The 22,058-nt window shown below is 34.7% G+C and overlaps 1 protein-coding gene across 9 annotated transcripts in view; it reads right to left on the bottom strand.

Moving 5' to 3' along the window:
• KCNT2 (potassium sodium-activated channel subfamily T member 2) overlaps positions 1-22,058 on the bottom strand; it is a 230,867-nt gene that overhangs the window by 85,115 nt on the left and 123,694 nt on the right. For all 9 annotated transcript variants that reach the window (XR_013992629.1, XR_013992630.1, XR_013992631.1 and 6 more), the window contains one exon: positions 1,924-2,032. Coding sequence is in view for 6 of the 9 variants with exons in the window: in XM_081038922.1 (XP_080895048.1) it covers positions 1,924-2,032 (109 nt within the window). In the remaining 3 variants the exon portion in view is untranslated. The remainder of the gene's footprint in view (positions 1-1,923; positions 2,033-22,058) is intronic.

The following is a 22,058-nucleotide window of genomic DNA, read 5'->3' as shown; positions in this document are numbered from 1 at the left end:
ATGTATATTATAATATTGATGAACCTTGAATATATCAAACCCAATGAAAGAAGTCAGTCCATAAAAAAAAAAAAAATCACATGTGATTCCAATCATATGCAACACACAATACCCAAAATAGGGAAATGTGTAGAGTTGGTAGGTGAGTGGTTGCCGAAGGTTGACAGAGTCGGGAGGAAGTGTGGGTGACTGCTGAAAGGTAGAGGGTTTCTTTTATGGGGTGATGAAAGTATTCAGGAGTTAGAGAATGGTGATGGCCGCCCAGTTGTATGACCATAATAAAAACCATTGGCTTGTGCACTTTAAATGGGTGACATGTGGTGGACTATAGCATTTATTGTGACACTTAGTTGGGAAATAATTTTGCAGGTCAGTCGTATTTACGGGAAATCCGTACTGAAGTGGTGACAATGTCTTCAACAACATTCCTTTTCTTTTTTTGTTAATAAGGCAAAATTCATTAGAATATTTTGGAGAAAATCATCTTTGAAGGCTCACTAAAATTCATTTTTAAATCATGTCAAGTGCAATTTATTCACCAGGCAACATTGTGGGACAATAAATAATATTTACTGGGGGTAGGATGATGTAATTTAACCAGTCTACAAGTAATAATAGTGTAAATGCCCCTCCTTTTATTATTTGTACAATGAAGCTGGCCTAGATAATTCAGCTCGAAAGTCGTCTGACTCTATAACAAAGGTGGAATGGCAACATAATAAACCCATGTGATGAGATCTATGAATGTTCAAGTAATTGGTGTCACAATTGTTTTCAGCATTTTACTTAATTTCATCACCATACTGAATACTTTCTTCCTTGAAAAACAGTTTCATTCATTATCCTGCTTCACCCTTTGCACTCCACAGAGTAAAGGCTTGTAAATGTATAGGACAGAAATATTCAGAACATTAAAAAAAGTGCTCCTGGGAAATTCTGTCTCAATAGAGCAGAGACATAATTAGAGGAAAGCGAATCAAATCTACTTAAAAATACTACAGGGCATTTGCTATTTTTCAGTTAGCAATTTACTCCATCTAGCAGTAACTCCCAGGATATAATTTTCCTTTTCCTTGATTTATTTGATGTGGTTAACTTACTTAATTTAAATAATCATAAGCACAAGCACCACAGTGACATTTACTTAGAAAATCAACATTTTGTCTAAATTACCAAGTAATGAATATAAAACGTATGAATGCAGTGCAACATTTGTCTGTTTGAGGAGAGTGGTGACTGTTCCCTGATTATATTTTATTTGATCATCCAAGTCAAAAACATCTTTTGTATTTTATGGAACTCTCTCAAAATAAATGAGAACGAAATGTTCTGATGATACATCTTTCTCCATCTACCTTGAAATGCATATTCACAAGTGATTTCTTTTATACTGCATTAGTTAATCCTATACTACTTTGTCATCATTCTATAATGATTAAACATTTTTTTTTTAAATTTTGAGGTCCATTGTATACATACAGCTTTAGATTAAAAACTTACCTCAGGAATATGAAACATTGGCATTACAATCTTATACCAGTGGCTGTCATGATCCTGTTTTTCTTTCAAGTTCATTAATAATTGCAAAGTATCAACCTCGAATATAGAAACAATGCTCTAATCCTAGCCCTAACAAATGATGTAGCCCCTAAAAATTTGGGATGAAACTACTCTCAAAATTGGTTAGAAGAGACAGCAAATCACTGTGAATTTTCTGTTATGTCTTGGACTTCGTAGCCCGTGTGTCTGTCCATCTATCTGTCCGTCTGTCTCTCCATCAGATGAAGGTAACTCATACAAAGACAAGGATAGCTACATTTCTAGCTGCATATCTTGGCTTGCTGCCTTTCTAACTCACATCACAGCACCCATATTATTGTTTGTAACTTGAAATGCATTATCTTAAAGAAAAGACATACTTACTGCCCCCTAGAGGTATGAACCAGGAGTGTGATAAGGGTGGAAGTGGCTGGGCATATGCAGTTTAAAGCTAGCATGGCGTACTTAAACTCTTCTTCACACACAACATGATCTGTTTGAAATAAAATATGTAAATTAGAATAATTTACCTTGGGATGGTCATAGTCTTAAATAATAGGAAAAATAACACAATGAATAAAATTACAAAAGTTTACACACACACACACACACACACACACTTGTTTTAGAGATGTTTTTACACATGCTGTTTTATCCGCAGAAAAATGTTTCATAAAAAAGACTTCTAGACTATGAGTTAAGTGAACCCCAGCTCTGTCTTTAGCAAAAGTGGGAGCCTCTGGCACCATGTTTCATTTTCTTATGCCTCCTCTGTATAAGGGGGTGCAATGTTGGGAGGTTTGAGGTACAGTCTGGAGAATAAATTGGAGACTGTAAAGTCTCCTTTCGTTCTGATAATTCTACAGTATGAAATACAGCAGTATTGATTAAAAACAGTATGGATTTATCAAATTCATGGTCACACAGCATAAAGCTTAGAAAGTTATTTTAAAAGATATTGTAGACAGGATTTGCATAACATGTACGTGACAGATTTTGTACAACTATAATATCAATAAAAATTAATGCTAAAATAAATTTAAATTGTACTTAAACCTCAAGACCTAAGATCATAAACTCAAAAGATGACACAGTCCAAATGATTATTGAAATTCAACAGTAAAAAAAGGTAAAGAGTGCTAGAGATGATGACCCATGGAAGGGTGAGGTCACATTAAACAGGAATGATACTGCGGCACACGTATGTGATTTTCATGCAGGAGTGAAGGCCCAGATACCAGATAATTCAGTTTTCCACAGGAAGTCATATGTTAGAGAAGTGATTAAAGTATTGTATATTCTGAGAGGGAAAAAAAAAAACCAACCACCTTACTTCCCCAAGTAATCAATTACAGCTGGTATTCAAAGTAAAGACAATGTTTAAAGTTCTAAGAAAATAAATGTTCTTAGACAGAAAATAGAAATTTTAGCTAAAATAAGAAATGAAAGTTTAACTTCGTAAGTAAGCCAGATCTATGAATGAACACGTACACCACACAATTTATGAAAAAACAAGAAAAGGTTATTTGGGAAATTGTTCAGCAAATGCTCCAGACAAATAAATATTAACCTCACTCCTGTTTTTATAATATGTTAGCATATGAGAGAGCGCATTCTTTTTATTTTTCTTTCATTTATGTGTTTCTTTCACATTTTATGGAAGAAATTGTATGCTATGGTTACGTTTCAGGATTTACTCTTTAAAAATTCAATAATAATTCTCTCTCTTGCTTGTCAATATATTATAATGATCTTTAAGGAACATTTTTAAAATGCGTAACCATTATTCTCAATATTTTACAGAAATGCAAGTAGACTCTAAATCCAATTTTGAATGTGGAAAAATATATAAAATATTTGCCAAATAACAGCAACATTAAGCCACTATTTCAATATTACTCAAAATAATTTTTTAGTGTGTTTGCCAGTCTGTGAATATAAAGTGACAAAACTGCTAAGTACAGAATGTTATTACTTTAGATTCATATGATAGCAAAACATATGGAATCCATGAATTTCAAAGCAAAAATTGAACATATGATCTAAGGAAACTGTGTACATTTATTATGACATGAGACAGAATATTTCAAATCCAAACTGTATCAGAAATTTTGGAAGCTATGATTACCATATATGCCATACCAAAGGCAATTATTAATAACTTTCCATTACTAGAATGTACCAACCGTATTTCTTCTAGTAGGGGACCATGAGAAAGGTGGTATTTGTGTGCTACTTTGGGAATGTCCCATCATATTTACCTCCATGGGTCCCCTTCCTTCCCTTGTCAGTGAATGTGTGTAACTGTGTCTGGATGGGGATGACAGAAGGAGGATTGTGCTGTAACGGGCTAATTCTTCAAAACTTATACCCATCAGTGGAAAATGGAAGGAAGACTATGGTTAATAAGATTTGGGTAGTCATCTTTATTTCTTCTTTTTTTCTACAGTTAGGTACAAGTGTTGCAGTGTCTATTAACCCACCAAGTAAAGAATACATCACTGGAGGCAATTATACACAGAAATATAAAGAATGGTTTTCAGTGTCTTAGTGTATACTGATGTATCTAAAAACACAACTATTGTATAAAGTAACAGGAAGTTTACTTTATTCTGGTTAACACTGTAGGTGAGTCATCAGTACAAATTTAGGACAACTGCTAATATGACCTGTGTCAGTGCCTGGTACACACTTATTGGTGCAAGAATCTCTCTTTTCCATTGTGTTTCCTGGGTGTTCATACCTGAACATTTACACACTGAAATACATGCCTCTTTATTATCCATTATTTCCTTCTGTTTCTCCTTCACATTACAATTAGGATATTCATCATTTTAAATATATTTGTGTAGATAGATTTACTCTGGATTTCCTTCCAGCGTATTAAAGAAAGCGTTACAAAATATTTATTATAAAAATGAGGCATTGGATCAGATAAGTTGAAAACCATGATCCTAGATAAGTGCGTTAATGGTAATGGTCATGGAATTCCTTGCTAGATAAAAAGTAAAATCAATACTCTTTTCATGAAAAAAATGTATATCAATTTAATCAGTATGTATGATTGACACTGGAAAAGGAATATGATAGAATATTGAACTAGATCATAATCTTCATTGGCATGGATTGCAGAAAAAAATAGAGCCCAATTACTGAAACATGGAAAGGACTGGAAGAAATCTGCTCCAATTTCAACTTTCTCTGTGGCCACAGAGAATAGTAAACAAGGAGACATGCTTATGAATAGACAAAGGAGTTATTCTCCAAGAGCAGAATGTGTGTCTAATCAAGGAATTTACTGGAAGATCTCTGAGTTCATGTCCCACAGGATTTCATCATTGCTGTGGACCAATGCCTGTTGTGTACCTCCCTTTCTTCCCTTTTCCAAAACTCAGTATTTCATTGCAGTTATCTTGCTCCACCAATATGGAGTGGGGGTAGCTAACTAATTTATTAGTGTGTCTGTTGTTAAACCATTGGGAACTCCATCTAGAACTGACTTTGCATTATCCAGATATCATGAACTTTGAGCCGATGCAGCAAGTGATGTAAACTTGAAGTAATTTTCCTAAAATTGATGAGTATTTTTATCTATAGGAAAAATATTGCACATATGTCTTTGGGTGGACAGAGTTGAACTGTGGGTGAAACCAAACTGTCTATGACCCCATATTTATTCTCTCCTTCTTCCTTTAGTAACAGGCTCTCACTTCTCCTGACTCATCTCCCAGATTTAGGTGGGTGCATGACTGCCCAGGTAGAAATGACAGTTCTCAGCTTCCCTTTGAGTTAGATAGGGTCACTTGACTAGGTTTTGTGGAACTTCGAATGATATTGACAAAATCACTTTCCCGAAACTTTTTTCAGTCCTTGCTGGTGAGATGACATATGTGGCAAAAATCCAGCTTTGATTATGCAGACAAAAATGACAACTTAGCCGTGATCAAATTTGTCCACTTTTTCTTTATGGCTTCTATTATAATCTCCCTCCCTTGCTGTAGAAAGCATTTCCTTTTTCAAAGTTTTATATACTTTATCGAGTATTTTCTTCTTGACCTTTGAAAGTTTCTGTTGGTTGGTTTTGATTTAGATCTTTCTCCCCTGTTGCTTGCTGATAAAACATAAGCACATGGGCTCAAATGGCATCACCACTGAGTACACCAGGCCATGCACGAGTTTTCTGTCCTTGTGAGGCTAACTTGTCTTCACTTGTGAACATTAATAGTATTTACCCGACAAGGTTTTCCGAGGAGAAAAGTAGACTGAGTATAAAATGCTGATCAGATTCTAACAGATTCTAAAAATTCTAAACATATATTATCACAGTCATGCAACATTAAGAATAAAAACAGATTTCAAAACTATCTTGAAATAATGCCAATGATATATTTTAAGAGTGACGTAGCAAAACAAAAAACTGCATCGGTATACAGTTAAACCACGATACTAGTTTTATAAAATGCCGAATTCTCTATGTGTCTCCATGTGTGCACATATATGTCTGAATAAGCAGGAATAACTGGGAGAACAGGAATCATACTGATAATTGTAACTACCTTAAGGGGTGGGAACAGTTTGGGGGGATATGACTTTTAAAATGGTAGGATTACATGAGATTGTATTTATTGCTATTTTTATTTTTAATTGAAAAAGCTTTTAAGATAGAGATTGTTTTTATTGCTATTTTTATTTTTAATTGAAAAGCTTTTACGATAAGCAATTATAATTAAAGACAGAAATTTATAGATAAACATGAGTCGAACCTATTTGCAAGTCCGCTTTCTTTTATGAAACGTGAAATTGCTAATTACTTTTTGACAAGTCAGAATATTTTTTAAAAGTCTGCCTCTCAGTATTTTCTGAGCTCTTATATGATTTAAAATACTAAAAGCTTTTTCCATGCAGTTGCTAGGTAACAGCCCTTTGGAAAGCAATAAACAGTAAAAAGTGCACTAAACCTTTCGAGTCCTGGATTTTAAGTTACACAAATCAAATATCCTTTAGAAAGGAGCTTTTAAACATAAATGCAAACCAGGGTAAATTTTTTAAATTCCATATTATTTGTTTTTATTTTATGGGGAGAAAGTTTATTACAGAGATCCACTGAACAAATTATGTTATAAAATCTGTCATATAGCGTTTGCTTATTAAACATTATAAGCATAAGAGGGTTGATTTCTATGCAAGTTGCTTATATTTCTTAGAGGAAAATAGATAATCTCTAATAATTGACTTTTATTTTGATCCTATTGCTTTAATCAATAAATTAGCAATCGGTGAGTGTGTGTGTGTGTGTGTGTGTGTGCACGTACGTGTAAGTGCACATACATCAGAGACTTTTGCCAGTTCTATAATACTATAAGCCAGTCGTCCACTACATGGCTAACAAGAGCTTTAAGTAAACCTTTAAAAGTCATTTAGTTCCACAAGATCTAAATATAAGAATGCTTACTAAATGTATAGAATTCAACCCAATTTGAGATTGGCAATATTCTGAAAAAACGGATTTGATTCATTTCAAAAATACTGAGTATAAAAAGCGTTTTTGTGTTTATCTAATTGCTTGAATCCTTATATTTTTTTCAAGCTGTCATGTTTTTTAAATGTGTCATACTAATTAAATGCTCAAAAAGGAATTGTTGCCTGAATTCTAGAGCAAGACAGTTTTAATTTTATATATCTCCGTTCCTTTAAAACATGTCAGAAAAATAGCAATCAATATTTTATGAAAAATCATTTTTCTCAGAAGTGTAATTATTTTAGGTTCTAACCGAAAGTATTCTTTCCTCACTAATCCATGATAGTTATTGATATTATGAGAGTCATGATATAGTTATTGAATTATCTTAATAGTAATATAATATGAATATCAGCTTTATATATAATATAATATCAGCTTTTTATATTATATATATATATTATATATATATAGTATCAGTTTTTATGCTAAATGATACATCTGTAGGTATGTACGTATATATTATTAAACCTCAATGATTTTATATATGCATATAATTAAGCCTCAATGATGTATATTGTTTTAAACAGAATTCAGATAAAAATCAGATACTCAGAAGTAAATTTCATAAATCCATTATTAATTTAAATTCAAACTGCCTATAAAGAACTGTACAAAAGCTATACAATTCTTGACTTGATTAAACAAGCACATTGAAATGAATGATGTATTCTAGTGGTTTCCCTTGTTTTGCAGCCACTTGAAAGGTTACTACTTGCTACCAGATTGTCATACTGCTCAAAAAAATACAATAACCATGTTCCCCAAACACCCCTCATTTGATCAGGAAGTTTGGGAGGAATGTAGCCAAGCTTGACCTTGAAATCACTTTTGTTACTCTTCAATGATACACGCAAAGAAAAAGTATAGCCGGACTAAAATGATTTGAGTCTCTGATTCAAATGGGATTTTGAAATATCTGTAGATTTATTAAGAACAAATATACTGTAATTAAATGTTATAAAGGAAATAAATTCAGGTGCTATAAAAGATACAAAAGGATACCTTTCCTTCCCTGGGGTATAACAAGAAAAGCATGGCCAAGGAACCAATGTTTAAACTAAGATTTTAAGGATAATGAAGAATACATTATTTGAAAGGTGAAGAAACTGTACAAGGTAATTTAAAAACACACAAAATCAGAAGTAGGAGGACATTTAAATTTTTATGGAAATAAATTAACAACAACAACAAAAAGATATTTGAAGATTAAGGAGAGAAAAGTATCCCAAAGAGAGAAAAGTGTCACAAGACTGAAGATGGGGCAAGAGGCAATGGGATCCAGCCTACAGGTGCACAGGACATCCTATTGTATTAATAATAGGAGGAAAGCAGAACATAATCGTGAAAAGGAAAAAACATTTGGAAAACACGATAGCAAACATTCGAGGACATTTTCACGTATTGGCTTCCCATAGCTAAGAATTAGGATATGAGAGAAAGTGTGAAACGGTAACTGCAAGAGTAGGAGAGTGTTCTGATGAGCATAAAATTCCGCAATATTATAATGGGTCTTTTGGAGTCGCCTGGATGGTGTGTGAAATGAATCTGACTCACTGAGCAACTGCTTTTCTCCAGGAGCGCTCAGTTAAGCAGAAGAGGATTTATCGGTGTAGGATTTTGTTCATTTGTATGTTTGTTTAGTTTCAATCAAGAGTCATAACAAATAAAAACAAAGGAAATTGCTAGATGGATGGGAGGTTGACTGACATAAGAGACAATAGAGTTTGGAGGGCTGAATGGAAGAACGGGAGGTGAGACACAGGGAGAATCCAGAATGACGGTGTATTAATATTACAATAAGGTTCTCAGCTATTCCTGAGAACGGAGGAGCCTTCAGCTTTCTAACTCCCAGACCATGGCAGGGGATGCAGTGCTCTTGTGCATGTCTGGTGCAGGACTCATGCCCCTTGGGAATCACCTATGATTTTAATATGACCCAAACTAGTCTATACGCTTTGCAAAGAGACCTCACACTCATGATGCACTTGGGTGTCAGGTCGCTATCGGGTTTCGAAATGCTTGTTCTTGATTGCGGTATTTGTCTTGTAGCTTAGTAAGTCTGTGGATGGAAACTGGTCTTTGTGCTACACTTTCATTAGCCCTGCGTTAGAACTCTTGATGAGGTGGGAGGAGAGGGTTTAGATAAGCAAAACAGAAAGACAGAAGATGGACGGTGGGCACTGTGAGGTTGGAATAGTGTAAAGGAGACTGGGACCAAGGGGGGGTCCTGTCAAGTCCCAGTATATACTCTATTACATACATTTTTCACTCAAACTCGCAGGGTATTCTTGTCGGTTAAACTGGAAAAGGGATCTTCTGACACCAGCATTCTATGGGGTAACATAATCTCGGTGCTTACATATAGAAATGCAATATAAAGAAAAGCAAGGATAAGAGAAAGGCAGATCCTCTCCTGCCCTTGAGCTAAAGGATCGGTGGATTTGGAGTCGATAAGGCATGAGTTTGAACCTCATGGCTTTGAGCACGTAAGTGTTCGAGCAACTCTGCCTAGGATCATATGAAACAAGTGGGTTCAGGTATTTATATCTATCTTAGCACAATGTAAACCTCAGATGAAAATAACACAGGGCAGCATGCATTAAACTATAAAGTCCCATGACAAATAAAGTTTTTCTCTTATAAAAATAGACAATACCTGATAATATGCCCTGATGGGAGTCTACATCTTTGTCTTACCAGTGAGGGGAGATGCCACTATTGGCCTGATCCTCCCAGGCAAATGACAGTCCATGACCATATTTATGGTTGTCATATGTTATCTGTCACAACACTTTTTGGCAGTGCCTTGACACTGGGCAAAATTGCAGAGGAAACTCTCACCTCGTCTTTTGTAGGCTTGTAGGCCACACTGATTGGCATATCAGTCATTCACTATCCGTGCACTCTTTTTAGCCCTGGAGATAATCCTAAGAGTTGCAAAAAATTCTGTCTGAAAGATAGTAACTCATGTAAAAGTAAACCGATTTAAACTATTAAATGGTAAATCCATGGGTAATCTAGAGGCAAAAATTTTACAAATGAAATTGGTAAATGTGCAAAAAAGAGATTAAACTTCCATGAGTTAAAAACACCATAAAGATGACCCAAAGACAACTTGCAAACTGGAAAAAAAGTGCAATGTATAAAAAGTCAAACTATGAATAACTTTGAAATATGAATTATCTCTGTACTTCACTAAGAGAAAAATAGTCACCTCTGTAGAAAATCAGGGCACAGGGATGTATTTTATAGACAAATGCAAACACAAATGGGTGTGGATGCAGGGAAATGTGCAACTGTTAGTAATCAAAAAATTGAAGATTAAAACGAACTGTTCACAGCAGTGCCACATATTAACGGCCCTCATTCTGGAGACTGAGAATGTGGGGTCAACTCCTGGCCCTCCCACTTAGTATGGCACCATCTGCATTTTACTTAATATCAGTTGGGTCTCAGTTTCCCATCTGTCTAATGGGAATAATAATAGGCTCTGCCTGTGGTAGGTAGCCAGCCTCCCGGACCACCACTAGTAATTCTCATATCCTTGTATTCATGCTCTGTGTAGTTCCCATTACACGGAAGCGGGTGCCTCTGTGTAACCAGTAAGACATTTCGGAAATGACAGGGTGACTGCCAGTGCTATGACAGAAAAGACACTGGGGTTCTGCCTTCCTCTCTCTTGATCAGTTGCTCTAGGGAAAGCCAGCTGCCACATCCTGAGAGCACTCGAGTGACCCTAAGGAAAAGGCCATGAAGTAAATAATGGAGGTTTCCTGTCAACAAAAAGCACTCGCTTGCCAACCACGTGAGGGAAGGGTTTACCACCTTAGAAGCAGCCCCTTCAGATAACTGACGCGCCAGCTGACATCTTCATAGCATCACAACTATCTTAATTATTATTTGTTCCAAATGCCTGAGCCACAGAAGCTATGAGATAATAACTGTTTATTGTTTATACCACAGAATCTGGGGGTTGTTAAACAGTAATAGATAACTAACATACTACCATATAAGGTTGCGATAAAAATTGGGTTAACCTTTAAGTAATGCTAGAACAGTAGTACTTGCATATAGTAAGCACTATAAAAATTTCAGCTGCCACTGTCAGCATAACAACAACGATAATATAGTTCTTACATTATTCTTCATTCAACTAAGGGGCAAAAGGTAAAAGGAATAATGACCCCTTCTGCAAAGCTGATTTATACATTTCTGGAGGCCGTGTTGGTAGAGTGTCTTAAAAACTATTTAACGTAGGAATTCCACTTGATAATCATTTTCAGGCTATTATCACACAAGTCTTCAAAACCTCTTTTATGATAATTTAGGTTTTACATACATTTTTTTTAGTTCTGCATGAAACTGAATCTTAGTAAACTGAAAACCAAAGACTATTGAATAAACAATCCAAGGAGAATCTGATTTCATCAAAATTACTAACCTCCTGCGGTTTCAACACATCACAGATTTCGTCTTCTTATTTTCAAACACATAAACTTCCAAAATTTGTTGGAAATAAGTGATCTCAGCTAATTACATTTACCTTGGTGATTTTTAAAAATAGCTACGACCCTCTCTTATATTGCTTTATTTTTCATTCCATTTTGGAAGCTGAGTTAATGTTTTCAAGAAGGAAGTAGCCATTGGTTGACGCCTCAGTTCTAGTTCCTAAGATTTATCACACAGAACGGTTTGATGTTTTAAGTGAGAACTTGCCACCAATGAAAGTTTTTGTTATATTGAAATATTAAATGAGAATTGATCATGGGTTATAAAAAGTAACATGACACCTGAAACTAATAAAAAAAAAAAGTAACATGATGCTGCTTGCACATATTTATAAAGTCATAAGTAGATTACTTTTACCAACAAAATAATAATATTTCAGTTCACATAAATAAATTACTGTAGTCTAACACACATAACCCCTAAGTCATAATTAAGTGAACAATATGTTCTCTGCTTAGAGAGCACCATTCACAATTCTTTTCATGGCATTAATTATGCTTAATAATTTGGACTTCCTGGGAAAATGCAAAAATCTATAAATCAATTAGAAACTACCATCATCAAAAAAATCCCCTTCTAGCTCGTATGACATGTTTCTATAGGAAAATAAATATAATTTTCTACATTAATATTATGAATATGATTCTTATTCTCCTTTAAGGAATTTCATATCTTGTTTAATTTGTGTTGACCTTCATTTTAATATAATGTCTAATACTGATTTATGGTTGGCTATAATAAACCCCATACACACACGATATCTTGTGGATTTGTTACCATATGCCTAGGAATTTTGCTTCTTTCCACATTCTTATAATAAATAAAATGGTAACAGATGTTCTTTTATGTTAATGCTGTGTGCAGCTTAATTACTTCCCCAAACCTTCACGTAAATGTGTGAACAATTGTTAGCTGATGTCTCCATCCTTTTTGGATTTCTGCATATACATCCTTAGACCACTTTATACAGAAAACACACTCAGACCAATGCTCCCTATCAAGCAGCTCCAAACATTACCTCCATGCTGGCATTCTAACATACATTTTAATTTGACATTCACATGGAAAAAATATTACCGGGACCTGTATTTAGATTTCTGGCACTCTTTCTCTGTGTTACATCTGTCACTTTACTTTCTTACCTCATCATGATGAAATATCAGTTGTATATACTTGATAGCTGTTTCATGTATTTGTGCATATTTCTTTTTATTTTTCTGAATGACAGCATTACTTTCTAACATTTGTACGGGATCTGTTCAGTTTTCAAGTCTTATTCTGTACTATGGTAACAAGACACTCCGAGTCGAGAGCCGTGCTCATCACTGGAGATATAAAGCACTTAAGAAACTAATATTCTAGAGTGAAGTGGACAGCTCAGCAATTAAAAATCAATTAGTTAACTGCTGTAATAGAATTCATATTCAATGTGAGGACAGACCAAAAAGAGACGAGAGTTACACAGAGAAAATAAAGTGATTTCTCACCCCTCTTTGGTTCCCACAGTCGTTTGCTTGTTAAGTCTACAGATTATCTGAACTGACTCGTGAATCTCTTCTCACTTCATGTCTGTTATGGCCACTCTGGTCAAATCTCTCAGTATCCTTTACCTAACAGCTATAATAGCTTCCTAAATAATCACCCCATGAGGTCCTGTTTGTCCTCTCCCCTGCACTGTACATTTCCCCTGAAGTGACTTTGTTACTAAAAGTAAATTTTATACCTTTACCTCTAACTTTTATTAGCATCTCAGTACTTCTCCAACATTCCAGTTGTTCAGTAAAGCCTAATTCACAGTCACACACACACACACACACATGCGTCCGTGTGTGTACAACAGGAAGTTATGATGTTCCTACACACTATGCTTTGACTCAATATTAGATCCCCTAAACCTCCCATTATAATATTTGCCTTCTCTACTGGCTGGCTATCCTACTATTGGGAACTCCTTTTGCCACTAAAAACTGTATGTTAAGAGACTTTTCTCGAGGCAAAGGTAATTACTCCAGGGATGGAGATATTATCTGAAATTATACAAGCCTTTGTTGTCTGTAATAGGTCCATCAGATCAACTAAATTCCTCAAGCAAAATCTAGTGAGACTACAACACAGATGGAATCATGAGTTTTGGTGTATTTGGAGGGAGCGAGGGCAGTAAGGTTACAGCTGCAGCTCCATGTGGAAAACGTAGGCTCAGCTGGAGTGGTATTCTTGATCAGAACACGAAAGGACGCTGGCTCCCTGATTATTAAAGGGTGAGAGGTAATGAAAATGAGAAAATGTCCCATTAGAATAGACAGTTAGTCCCTTCTGCTCAGCATTAAAGCAGTCGTGCCTGGAACAACCAATCGCTCACAGTAGGACTCAGTAAAAAAGTTTTGAATGCGAAAATGAAAGCAAAAGAGGATAGATACGCACTGTCTTCTTTATCAAAAATTGATTTCAAGAAGCTACGGACTGAAAGTCATTCGTTTAGGATATGATAAAATATGCCTGTCCCTTCTCAAAGACAGGAGAAGAAATATGCTACGCTAGTTTATAGAGCCATGATATTGAGTCTTTGAGAAATATACAACTTTAAGAAAATTAATGGAGAAAAACAGAGATGCTATGAGTTAATTTAATTTTAAGTGGTCCCAAGAAAATGGCTTGAAATACCTAATGTTGGATGGCAATGTAATCAACTGTCAAAAACAACAAACAGGAAAGCTGATTTAGCTATTTAATAGATCCACATATTAAACTTTTAAAAGCTACAAAAGGAAGAAAAAGTGTGTTATTGATATTTTGTTGAGAGGAGCAAAAGACAAGCGTGTATTTCACTTAAAAAATAGTCCACACTAATGTTAATTTCTTCATTTTATTTAAGGGGACCGTGGCCAGATAAGATGTTAATGTTTCAGGAAGCTACAAGGTGCAGGGTATGTGGGAATGCCCTGTAGTGTCTACACTACTATTCTTCTGTAAATCCCAACTTATTTCTATATAATTATTTTTAAAATACAAGGAAAAATAAAATATTGATGTAAAACTGAATTTAAAAATCCAGGCTTAGGAAAAGCATACTGAAGTGAAAGTGTGTGTGTGTGTGTGTGTGTGTGTGTGTGTGTACACAGAGAGAAGATTAAGCACATGAAAAAATGTTAACAGTTGTTGAATATAAATGCAGCAATACAGGTCTTCATTGTCTAATTTTTAAACCGTGTATGTTTGATCTTTTCTAAAGTAAAAAATAGTGAGGAAAGACAGAAAAAAATTTAAGGACTCTCCAAGTAGGCTGTTTTTGAACATGCCTTTATGTTACATGGGTTCTGATGATTTACACAACAAGACAAAAATGAAAGAGTAAATATTTCCATCTACAATTAGAGAATTTTCTAAAAAGACATACGTATAGCCGACAGAGATATGAAGAGATGCTAAACATCACTAATAATCAGAGGAATACAAATTCAAACCACAAAGAGATATCCCCTCACATTTGTCAGAATGGCTATTATCGAAAAGACGAGAAGTAGCACATGTTGGGGAATGTGGAGCAAAGGGAGCTCTCGTGCACTGTTGCTGGGTTTGTAAATTGATCTACTACCCACTATGGAAAACAGTATGGCGGTTCCTCAGAAAATTAAGAATAGAATTACTGTAGGACCCAGCAATTCCACTTCTAGAGAAAATGAAAACGCCAATTCAGAAAGATACACGTATCCCTGTATTCACTGCAGCGTTGGTTACAATAGCTAAGACATGTAAGCAACCTAGGTGTCCATCGATAGATGACTGGATAAAAAAGATGTGGTACATATATACAATGGAATAGTACTCAGTCATAAAAAAGAATGACATCTTGCTATTTGCTACAACATGGATGGCCCTTCATGTTGTATGAATGCCAAATGAAGTAAGTCCAAGACAAATACTTATCATTTTACTTATATGTCGAATCTAAACTTAACGAATGAACAATCAAAACAAAACAGACTCATAGACACAGAGAACAAACTGGAGGTTACCAGAGGGGAGGGGCATGGGGGGGATGCATGAAAAATGTGAAAGGGAATAAGAGGTAGACACTTCCAGTTATAAAATAAACAAGGCACAGGGATACAAGGTACAGCACAGGGAACTTAGTCAACAACACTAATAACTTTGTATGGTGACATGTGGTTACTAGACTTATTGTGGTGATCACATCATAAGATATATAAATGTTGAATCACTATGTTGTACACCTGACACTAATATAATATTGTACGTCAACTATACTTGCACAAAAATTAAAAATAAAATTGGGAGATTTTCAAAGTTTTGGTGTTTTCACTTTAAGACATAGGAATTCAAAGCATTATGTTCTTAAGTATGAAGTTTAAAACGATGTGTGTGGGGGCGTTATCTGGGCAATGAAGGAATTATTCAGCATGAAGAACTCACACCTCACCATTTGGTGAAATTCAAGCCTTGCACACACATATGTTATGTAGAAACAGCTAAGATCATTTCCAATATTTATATTGCTTGGAGACATTTTTCCACTCTCTTTTTTGGGTAGAAAAAAGTGAGGCATTAGAATGTCTGGTGTTACATATAAAAGTAGATGGTGGCTAAACTGAGACAAGACCATTTTTTAGTAAATCATTTCTTCAGGAATTGTATGCGTGCACACACGTGTCGTATATGTGCATGGATTTTAAACAACATTGTTTTTATAATGGCAACCATGACTATCTACTCTAAGAAAAATATGTTTATACAATATTGTCAATGATATTGTTAAAAAATTATTTACTTTTGCCTATCCATTGAAATTTTACTGCAATTGAGTTTTTTGAATTCCCAGAACTAACTCCTACCACTCTAGAATAATGATTCATTCTTTCAGGCATGTTCTAGTTGTGAAGTAGGAAGTATTTCGTTCAGTCAGCACTTTACTATTGAGGTATGATTCTTCCTTTCATTCATGAACTATAATTCAAATTCTGTTACTTATGAAGTACCATAATCAAAGCATGGAAAATAAAATTCATATAAAATTCACCAACTCATTTGCAAATTGATTTTTAGATTCTTTCCGGCTACTTGTGGGTGAAAATTTCCCAATTTGATTTTTATATCTTCTTACATCTGTTAAAATAAAGTGGGAGGTTTTCAGAGGGCCTAGTAGTGGAAAGAAAATTCATTGACAGAGGAAAGGGAATTGAATATTCACAGATCACATAACACTTATTTTGGGAGGTGGGGGGGGCGGGGGGGGGTGAGAATAGACTGTTAACCTAAATTTAGCAATTAATTTACTCATATAACACAGCATCATCTCCCACTGATTTTCTGAGTAATTTCATCTGACTAGGTTGGAGACAAATTGGTTCATTCAAGGCTTTTCAGTAAAAGAGTTCTTTTCTTAGTAAAGTACATATTTTCTTCCTTTGGGTGAGTGAGTGTGTGTGTGTGTGTGTGTGTGACTTTTGGAATGTAGAGTTGAGAAAGAGATATGGGCTTGCTTTTATTCTGATTAAATTTGAGGCTACAAAAACATGTCTGAAAACTGAGCTACCGTAATGTTTTGCCTTTTTCATCATGGTTTTGGAACCAAAGGGAGACAATTTATGAAGGACTCAACAATGTAGAGGCCTAGTTCTTTTTTCAGTGGATTTCCCATCAGACATTTGACCTTGAAAAGGCTTTCCTAGATTTGCTAGTCCCACGAGAGGTTGACAGAGAATACAAGACGGTATAAAGCAATATTTTTATATTAGCTATGGCTATGGAACACTGCCATCACGTCTTCCTGTGTCACAGTACCAACTGCCTTGTCTTTAAAAAAATAAGCATGTTGGTTAAAATATATCTCACTGGAAAAGAGCTTTAAGCTATAGTATTACCATTCAACTTCTGATCTACAGAGAGTGACAAAAGTAAGCCAACATAAAGAATCTTTTAAAAATAATGATGATGTAAAAGCATGTTGACATCGATGTATTGGAAAGAGACAAGTGAATTTAGCCTGGCCTGGGAGGTCTGCAGATGTAGCTGCCACCTCTAACACATGGACGGCAGTCTCCATGTGCCCGGGTATGTGAAGAGCAGCAGTAAGCATGTGGGTACAACTGGGAATCCCAAGGGAAAAAGGCAAAGCATGTGCTTTGAAACAGTGAGTGAACATGACCATGCCATGTAGTAGGGTTGTGTCAGTGCATAAGCCTGGGATATACAAGGAGGGGAACCTACAGGACTTGAAAGATTGGAAGCAAATGATGGAAAACTGACTCATGGGATTTTAGCTTGAGTTCTAGGTGTTGGAAAAAATAGGGGAGAAACAGATTTAAGGTTAAGGAAAGTCAAGTATTTCTAGATATCTTAATTTTGAGGTAGCTAATGGAAGTCTAAAAGGAGATAGATTGACTAGGCAGTTAGAGATAAGAGACTGGAGTTCATGGAAACACTAGAGTTCATGGAAGAGATATAATTTTGGAAATCAGATAAATGGATGAGTTCCCCCTTAGGAAAAAATATATAGGGAGAAAAGAAAATTCTTTTCACTTTTCTTTGCAGAGAATCTTAGGATTTGTGGACAATGGCAGTTTTATTTCTGACTTTCCAATGCTTTTTCCTTTTATTTATTTTTGTAGCCTTCCTGCATTCCTTAGGATTTCCAAAGAAATGCTGAGGACAAGTGGTTTCAGTAGGCACCCCCGTTTGTCCCTATTCTTAAAGATAGACTTTCAATATGTGATCGTTAATTTTTTTCTTCTAGGTTATTGTATAGATAATTTGCCTTAGGTTAAGGGATCCTTTATTAGTAGTTTCCCAGTGCTTTTTCTTTGTCTTTCATTGAGAATGGGTGCTAAATTGTATCTCTCAAACACACTTTTTTTTTTTTTGGTATCCATTGAACTGATATCTTTTCTTTTAACATGATGATCTGTTTTGGGAGCAATTTCAACGTGGTGATGATTTATTATTTTTAAATACATTAGTCTGTTCATTTTACTAATATATGTATATGATTTTTAAAACTATGTTAATCAGTTAAATTGATCTCCAGTTACCATTTTTCATGCTCGGAGACAACTTTCTATTCTTCTGGAAAATACGGGCAAGCTAAGAATTATGTGCTTTTTAAATGTCTATAATAAGCTCTTTGTAAAACATCACATGCATTCCTCAGTTACTTTTCCTGGAGACAAAGATCATGCAGATTTGTTAGGAAGATAAAAAATAGGCACTCAAGTTTCATGATAATTATCAATTTGATTGGTACCAATTGCTCGTGGCTGATGTTCTTGTGAGTGTTTTTTATAAATCCTAACAACGCCATAGGATCATAACTTATTATCTTCATTTTACATGTCGAAGAACTCCCAGTTTAAGAGATTAAGAAGTCTGAGGCCATGCAGTTAATATATAGTGAAACAAAGATTTGACTGATGGTCTCATCCCAGAATTTAAAATATGAATCTCTTTACTTTGATGAATTTATTATTAAGAGGACAAATTGCTGAACGCATACTTTATGTTCCTGTGAGCCAATTTGAGATTATTTTCTTCTTAAAATTTGTGATGATAAAAGTAATCAAATTATCTGTGAAGTCTATTTTCGTGTGACTTGAAGCTCACTATAATTTATAGTATGTTTAGGTTTATATTCAGAAATCTCTTCTCGTAACTATTGTTCTACTGAAGAGTTTGTTTGTTCTATCTCTAGGCTTACTATTTTTACCTTCCCTCCTTGGTAATAGGAGTACGAGTGTATAGTTTCTGTTGCAGAAATCATGTCCGTATGGACTTTTACCCTGTGAATTTGATCGAAGTGTAGATGATTATTTTAATTATAATTAATAGCATAATTCATACAATCATTCATTCAAATAATAGTGTAATGATTCAATAATTTAATGAGTGCCTGCAGTCATTTTGTTCAGGAGAAAATGATCCTTATTGGGTATGAATTGTAGATGTGCATAGTCACAGTTGCTGGGGTGCTACATTGTTTTTGTTTTCTAATAGGTCAAATTTTGAAGTTTAAATACATGGACATAAAAACGTTTTATATTTTATAATTAGAAGCATGCTCTTTAGTACTCACGAGACTACAGGGACCCACTCATAATACAATTACAAACTCTATTAGTTACCTATTGCTGCATCACAAATTACTCCAAACTTAGTGACTTAAAACCATCACCCTTTTGCTTCTCGAAATTCTGTGGGTCAGCATGATTCTTTGTGTTGGGAGCTAGAGAGGTGGGGTGGCTGGGATGGATGAGCCCTCCTTGCCATGGGAATTTTCATCCTTGGAAAGGCCAAATTGAGATTCTTCACATGCAGTCTCCGGGCACTCACTTTTCCAGCAAAAGGAGAGTGAATGCTGTATTGTGTGCTGAGGCTTAGCTTCTGAAGTTAAACAATGTAACGTTTTCACATTCTACAGGCAAAGGCAGTCACAAGACAACCCATATTCAAGGGGTGGGGAAATAGATTCCACCTCCTCATGGAATAAGCTGCAAAGTCACATCGCAATGGGACACAGAAGCAGGGAGCAGGGTTCACTGGAGACCATTATGTTAACAATCTACCACACAAGCTCAGTGACAGCTTGATACACTCACAGCCTTTTGAAAGGTAAAGTCCATAATCTTTTTAACCTCATGCCGAGATATAAATATATTATATTGGTTTGAGAGTCTCATACATCATCCTAAACTGTTTTCATGGCATTTCAATGAAACTAGGGTACTTTCATTTTTCTCGTAATATAAAAAGAGCTCTTCTGAGATGCTGCAATTTCAGCCATAAAGGAATAGACTTTATTAAAAGAAATTTCAGCAGATGCCATAAATGAGAAATGCTGATATAAACTGTTGGGATAGAATATTTAAATATCCCATTCATTTCAAGTAGTTTATCAAACATAATGGCAAAATAAGAATGTGAAAAAGAATCAATGCAAATAGTCTTTGTCATGTTTGTAAAAGGTAGACTCTTTCAGTGTGTTGCTCTGCCTGCCGTGAGTATATCGATGAATTACTAAAGGGAGAAGGACCTGTAGTGTGTTCTGCATCTTAGTTATAACACATTCAAAATTACAAATCGTCTTCCCAACCTCTATGTTGTTTCAAAAGCCACATCCAATATCCATTTATTGAATACGTAATATGTTTCAGACATTATTTGTTTAGTCCTTACTGCCAATGCTAGCCAATAGAATAGAGATGTCATATATATGGCCGTTTCACAGGACAGGGAAATAGGGCTCCGAACACTAATTTGCGTAGTTGAATCTTAACTGGTGGCAGTCAGATCTAAATTCATATGTTTAGGACTTGGCCTAGGGCTATGTCATTACTGCCTTCCTAAAAGGTCTTAGCATAGCAGATCATCATTATCAGGCCTGATGAAAATTTTGCAAAAATATTCCTTTTGTCAAATAATAATGAAAATAAGACAACTTAGTTACAAAGGTCTTTTAGATTTTTATAAAAAAAATGGCATTTCCTGAATGTTAATTATATGTATAACAGGCAATAGATGGAGTACTTTAATTTCACAAAATCATCTATGATTTTTTTATTTTCAGTTTAGGAAATAGGCTTAAAGAAAGCCTGGCAACAGCTATAAGCATCTAAATCAGAATCTCCTAAGTTAGCACTTTATAAAAAAAATCTTCCAAAGAGATACTAAATGCAGCCTAAGTTGAGAGTTATTGGTTTAAGTTGGATGCTATACATTTATAGAAAAAAATGATGTCATTAGTTGCAAAGATAAAAGACAGAGCAAATTGCATAGCAGTAATTTCATGATTTCTTATCATTAAAAGTATCTTAGTGTTTGTAATTTCTCACTTAAATATCATATAAGGTGAACATTTTAAGATATATGAACACATCATCTGAAGGAAATACATTTCTCTAACACATAGTTAAAATGATTTATATTTGAATGACTTTTGAAGCTTTAGACTATTCAGATGAAATATAATATAAAACAAAGGTTGTTATATTTGAGGAAAAAATGTATATAAATCACTGCCTGGATCAAAATTAGTTCTTACAGGAGCATTCAATTAAAAAATAAAGTACCATTTTATTGTTCAAGTTTCTAACAGTTTACAGTATAATCTGATGTGAATAATTATTTTAAAGCAGTGCCTCATAAAATAACCCTATAGGTATCTTTCTCTAGAATGGTTTTCAAAACCTACTCCCAAATTAAATCTATTTAAATATACTTGAATATACTTTAGTATATGACTCTACTGTATGCTAAATTTATATGTGTATGAAATAATCTATAACAAAGTATTATCAATCTATATGTAAACAGTGGTATAAATTAATAGATATAACATTTGAAACCTGTGTGTATTATGCATACAACTATCACCACTAATCTATTTAGACTTCATAAGGTATCCAGTAACTTCAGTTGCTAAAATCACCCAGTTATATAAAAAAGTAAAGATGAACCCCAAAACATTAACTTGTCACATTGT

The sequence above is a fragment of the Rhinolophus hipposideros genome (genome assembly GCF_964194185.1).
Source record: "Rhinolophus hipposideros genome assembly, chromosome: 26".
NCBI classification, from domain to species: domain Eukaryota; kingdom Metazoa; phylum Chordata; class Mammalia; order Chiroptera; family Rhinolophidae; genus Rhinolophus; species Rhinolophus hipposideros.
Note: the sequence above shows the minus strand (reverse complement) of the source record. Positions and strands in the feature narration are given on the sequence as shown.